Source organism: Pholis gunnellus (genome assembly GCF_910591455.1).
Source record: "Pholis gunnellus genome assembly, chromosome: 10".
Taxonomy (NCBI): domain Eukaryota; kingdom Metazoa; phylum Chordata; class Actinopteri; order Perciformes; family Pholidae; genus Pholis; species Pholis gunnellus.
This window is the reverse complement of record NC_136537.1, coordinates 8736379-8742378: the sequence shown is the minus strand read 5'-3', so window position 1 is coordinate 8742378 and position 6000 is coordinate 8736379. Positions and strand designations below refer to the sequence as shown.

At 43.4% G+C, this 6000-nt stretch overlaps 1 protein-coding gene across 1 annotated transcript in view; it reads left to right on the top strand.

Annotated features, from left to right (window-relative positions):
- Window positions 1-1275: 1275 nt before the first annotated feature.
- The window catches only part of gria1a (glutamate receptor, ionotropic, AMPA 1a), a gene marked incomplete at its 3' end in the record, with an annotated part of 47681 nt that continues 42956 nt past the window's right edge, over window positions 1276-6000 (top strand). The window contains exons 1-2 of the mRNA XM_079167843.1: window positions 1276-1465; window positions 5304-5488. Of these exons, the coding sequence (XP_079023969.1) occupies window positions 1291-1465; window positions 5304-5488 (360 nt within the window). The 5' untranslated portion in view covers window positions 1276-1290. The remainder of the gene's footprint in view (window positions 1466-5303; window positions 5489-6000) is intronic.

The following is a 6000-nucleotide window of genomic DNA, read 5'->3' as shown; positions in this document are numbered from 1 at the left end:
CCTCAGCTCCTAGCAGCGAGCTGGCCCTCGCGCAGGGACAGGCAGTGACTTCAATCTGTTTGGTAAATACTGAGATAAGTAAGGCCCCCACCCATCGCCGCGGCGGAAAATAGCCCCGGGCCAGACCTGCGAGTGCTGAAAGCGAATGAGAGGCGAGACCTTCAAAAGAGAAGGCTAAAAAACATGAATTTAGCTATTTTTAAGATATTGGAGGGTGTGAAGGAAGTCAGGGAGACAATGGGAGACAGAGAAATGGAGAGCGTGAGGGAGAAAAGCAAATGAGGGATGCAAACCGCCTCCTGCTGCCAGTAAAATGCCAATGGAACCCTGGGGATGCATTGATTAACCTCTCTCCTCCTTATCTGCCTTCAGCCTCTGCATCTCTCACTGAAGGCAAACACACCGACTGGTGGTACACAGATGGACAAACTGGCCAGCTCTGCATAAACATGTCTCGAGTTGAGTCGAGGCAAGGACGAGGCTGTTAGAGCTGTTTCCCACCCAGAGGATAAGACACTCTGCGATGACAAATTGTTACCAATGATGGATACCTCTTATCAGATTTGGGGATAGATAGGTGGATTGCTTCTTTTTACACATTTGGGCATTCAGGTGATACAATGAAAACGAAAGCACAACGAAAACCTCCGCTCTACCTAGAACGCAATGTAGTTCCATTCAGTTTAGCTCGATTCAGTTCAGATCATTTAATAATACATTTATGAATTCATTGATTAGTTATTTTGATCTCATTAGCATAACATAAAAATACATTGAACATCATAATCCAAGAGTCCAAGGGGATGTCTTCAAATAGCTTTTTCTGTTTTAACAAAAATCTAAATATCAATCCACTGTGAGACGGGGAAAAGCAGCAAAAGTTCTCGTTGGAGATGCTGGAATCGACCGTCTCATTGACTATTTGACCAATACTTTTAGCTTTAATTCATTGTGTCTTTGTCTTCCCCACACGAGGGAACCAGTAGGACATCATTTAATTAAAGTGCTGTACAATGATTAAAAGACTACATACCAGGATAAACATTGTAATGCATCATGCAGACTGTGAATTGGTCTCCGCAGTTAAATCCACTGTATGAAGCTGAAATGTTGCGGTGCAACTCTTACAGTTCTTATAACATTTTCATTTTGGTTTACTATAACTGCCCTACGAACTTTCTCTAATATCCTCTCTTACTGGTTTCTTTTTTTCCCTCTCTGGCAGTTTGCTCCCAGTTCTCCAAAGGTGTGTATGCCATCATCGGCCTGTACGACAGGAAGACAGTCAACATGCTCATGTCCTTCTGCGGGGCGCTGCATGTCTGCTTCGTCACGCCGTCCTTCCCCATCGAGACGGCCAACCAGTTTGTCATCCAGCTGAGGCCCGAGCTCCAGGACGCTCTGGTGGGAGTGATCGACCACTACGGATGGACCAAGTTTGTCTACATGTACAGTTCTGACTCAGGTAGGAAACCTGGAACTCTAACTATATATATATGTATATATATTTTTGGCATAATCATTTTTAGTGGACACCTTTATGTTGGACAAACACACCCTTTGAGCTTTGCTACATCATTATAAAAAGATGTGACAGTGAAGATGGCAAATGTAGATTGTTCTCTAAAATCTTTCATATGAAGGTTTTCAATTGTTATCAATTACAAACAGGTACTTCATCATCCTCGTTCATGTTTGAATACCAACATATTTAAACGCCTAAAAAACCCCGTTTAAGTACAGTCGCATGAAGACGGTAAGAGGCAAAAACTAGTCATTGACCCAACCACCATTAGTCGTCTTCCTATTGCCATGGCGACCGCAATGGTAGCCATTGTGCAGCAATGAGCAGCAATCAGAACATCTTTTTCAGGACCACCGTCTTTGTGCAGACGGAGAACAGTGACAAAAAACATTGACCCGCACCGGCTAGCAGATAAATCAAACAATGGCACAAAAGATGAGGCTCTTCATTGAGCGGTCCTCAGCAGTTACGTGTGTTGCAACTGTCCCTTTGTCAGAAAAACAAGCAGCATGAATAATGCTGTAGCAAACAATTTAAACATCTTGGAAACGGTCCTGCAGAAATAAAGCAGCGCACCTGTCAGCCTCCTTCTCGTTCTACCCCTCTCTAGCCAATCAGCTGTAGCCTTCCCATAATGCCGTGCCATCTGTCCCAGGTGCTGTGGGTTTTGGAGCAAGACTGCGAAGGGTGTGTTTTTGTGTGAGTGTGCCCAAAAGCGTGCACGCTTTTATGTACGTGTGCACATTTTGCACATGCAAATGATTGCAACGTTTATCTTGACTTGCGTGAGAGACATAAGCAGCATTAAGTCAGCTTTAAAAGACGGATGTCATCATGTCACTCTGCAGAGCACACTATTAAGCGGTGACAGAGGAGATTTCACAGTGGTCTCGAGCCCTTTTGATTCATGATGGCCGTAGCGTAGTGCCACAAATTTCTCTTTTTTTTTTTTATTATCTTCCGTGATCCCTTCATTACCAACTCACAAACTGTTGGGTAGTAGATGTGTGTGCAGTGTGACTCCCGTGTGATTGAGTGGTGGGATGGAGCAGGTGGAATCCATATCAGTAGTCCTCTGTTGCCTGGATACTACGCTGTAGTCACCCTTCCTACAGGGTTATTTTAAGCCTTTAAGAAAAAAATTGTGTGTGTGTGTGTGTGTGCTTGTGCTTTTTCCAAATATTCTATCTTTTTCAAGGACTGTTAGGTGATATTGCCTATAAAAAGGTCAAAAGTTCTCCAGTCTAATCTATTTTATAGAAGATAAGTATTTATGCTTCAGATTTTGCCAGTGTTTTTCCTCCATTGTCTGAAGTGCACACTGACGTACAAGTATACCATACGCAGTGTTGTGTATTTATTTGAACCAGTGGGGGGGTTTCTGTCACAACTTCCAAGGGGCTTGGAGAAGGTAAAAAATAGGTCAAAAACCTTTTAGTATATAGAACAATTTTTCCCCCACTTTTTTTTTTCTTGCTGCCTTTTCGCGCAGCATCCGCTAATAACAGTGCCTCTCGTTTTTTATTTTCAAAAGCCAAGAACGGAAAAACAAATTTGATAGCCCATTAAACCTATCATAAACAATATTCAGCAAATGGTTTCCCCAAAGTGTTATTTTCTCTACTCTCGATTGCCTGGTGCCCAGGTCTCTGTGTATTGCCTCTGGCCAGAGGGATGCTTATGACAGCCAGATTCTATTATGATATTATTCTCTTCCAGGATGCCTTCAGAGGACCATTTTTACCTTGGCCAGTCTCACGAGCCTCCCTGTCAGGCTGGCTCTGATTTATAGCGGTGCGTAACCCAAATGGCTACATTTACAAAGGCGAGAGGATATTCAATGCAAACGCAGTGAGACTAAAAAGGGACGAAAGCAGGGATGGAAGGAAGAATAGATGGGAGATAAGAAAAGATAAAGAAATGTAATACTCCAGCCACACTGATAACATTGAAGGAAAGTTGACTCCAGGTTTCTCTGTAATACTTTACACTACAAAACATCCTCGACACGAGACAAAATGAATAATACCCCTATTGTAGCTCGTCTTCCTCAAGCGCCGGAACCTAATCTACATAATGCAAGACCAGATTAACAAACAAATGAAAAGATCAAATGAAACCGCTTTAGTGGGACCGAGCTTCCTTCACAAACTGCCGGGTCAGATTATGTTGCATGTTGCTGTCCATGGTGCTGAAAACCAGGACTCGACTCCATTCAAAGACCCAGTCTCCTCAGCACCCACTGGCCTTATTCGCGGCCATGATTACCCCCCCCCCCCTCCCCCGGTGTCGCCGTGCCTGTCATCAGTTTCACAGCTACTACTGAATCCGTCGGCACCGAGAACGGCGATTATTCATAAGCCAACGTGAATGGATAGAGACACGGTGAAAGGTGCTATACGTCACCATTACAAGTCATCTTTCTGGGGGATGTCTAATTTATATAACTGTACTTTATCGTGGTCATATGTGGAGGCGAAAACAGCATCCATCTTTTCCTTTCTTAATGACCAGGTGTCAAACAGGCAAAAGGAATTGCCTGGAGAGCAGCTGGCGTGCATTTTAATAATGCCAGGCAATCATCTTTCAGAGGCTGTGACTATGCCTTTCTCATTCTTCTTTTGACAGGTCTGTGCTGCTCTAGTTGAGGATAAGCCATACTCACATTTGCTCAATATGCATACAAAATGTCTGTATGAACATGAACAAACGCACGTGGAGGATATGCAAAACACATTACGTATAGGCCCATGCTGGCTCTAGCAGTGTTTGCCAGCTTCGTGGAGGAAAAGCAAATACAGCTACATCGTGTATTAGTTTACATTTTCTAAATTTCGTAATTGCTATAATTCATTTGGGTAATGTCTGCCAGTCTGCTGCGGGTGAAATTACTTTATTTACTCTGTGGAACAACTGCGGCTGCCAGCTCGAGAGGAATCTGATTGGTCTACCGCCAGCAGCAAAGGAGTACAACAGTGAGTCAGATTGTAAATCAGAGCTCAAGATCAATGTGTTCTCTAATCGCCTTTTATTTCCTGTCTTAGCATGAGCCCTTAGCTCATTGGCTGCTCTACCTCTGCCTCCGTGGTGCTCAAGTGTCTCCGAGGCGCAGTGGCGACGGTGTAATTGAGTAACGGCACCTGTAATTGGTGCTCCGAGGACATAAAGCTGGCTGTGAATGTGTCGTCGGCGATGATACGCGGGCTGATTATTTGTTAGTGTGGAAGTGGCGATTATTTAGCCCCGCGCTGTATGCAAAGGAAAAGCACACCTGTACGTGTCAGAGTGCTTAATGGGTCCCACTTGTTATCCTTCATCACTGAAGCTACAGGGGAGGTTCTGATGGATAAGCTTATCAAGAGCAGTTTGGTTTCCTGCACAGCTTCTGATTCTTTCCCAAATTTTTAATTCATCGCTCAGCTCATAACATAGCAGCACACACTCATTGGTCCCTGTCGCTGTTGGACGGCTGAATAACATTATGTCATCTGTGTGAATTGTTAGTGTGCTGATTGGTGTGATTGTATTACTGCTGGATGTACAACAAACTGCCCCTCTGGGATAAAGAAATAAAAGACTACCTCACTTCACATTATCTTACACTGTATAAGATTAACTTGAACATAAATGACGTCGCCTAATAAAGCACAGATAGGTATGGATCGCTCTCAGTAGGCTAGTCATTCATCACTTCATTCAGCTTGAATGTCTTTGCAGAACGTTTCCCGAAAAATGCCCAAACACTTACGGTTTCCCCCCTCTCCACTCTTCTGTCTAGGCCTGTCAGTGCTGCAGAAGGTTCTGGACACAGCAGCGGAGAGGAACTGGCTGGTGACCTCAGTCAACGTGGAGACCATGACGGAGGCCTCCTTCTTGAAAGTGTTCCAGGATTTGGACAAGAGGAAGGAGGGCCAGATTATTATCGATTGTGAGACTGAGAGGCTCACTGGCATCCTCAAAAAGGTAAAGCAGCTTTTTTCTGTTTTTGCAGTAAAAGGGGATTATGTAATTATGTTGCAATAGCATAATGCAATTTCAGCTGAACGGCCTCATAACACTGTGAAACCATAGTGTATGTTATGCACTCAAGTAGGCATTTTACATGATCAGTCAGTTTTAAAGGACCAATACAGAAAATGTGTTTGTATATTTATATATACTGTATATATATATATATATGTATATTCATATATATGTATGTATATACATTATATATATTATAATCAGATGAGCAAAGGACAGAGGCAGGAAGAGAAAGGAGGGGATATTAATAGAGGGGGTTGGTTGGTGGTCTGCCGTGTTGTTTAGTCTATTGGAGCATCAAGGACAGAGGAGATAAATAACACAGCATTGGCATTTGGAGTCGGCAGTTCTTCTGTGATAGGATCATCACTTACTCACCTATGCGCCGTCGAAAGGAAAAGAATCTTGGCATCACTATTGACTGTTCATTAAACCTCTCCCCCGAACAGAGA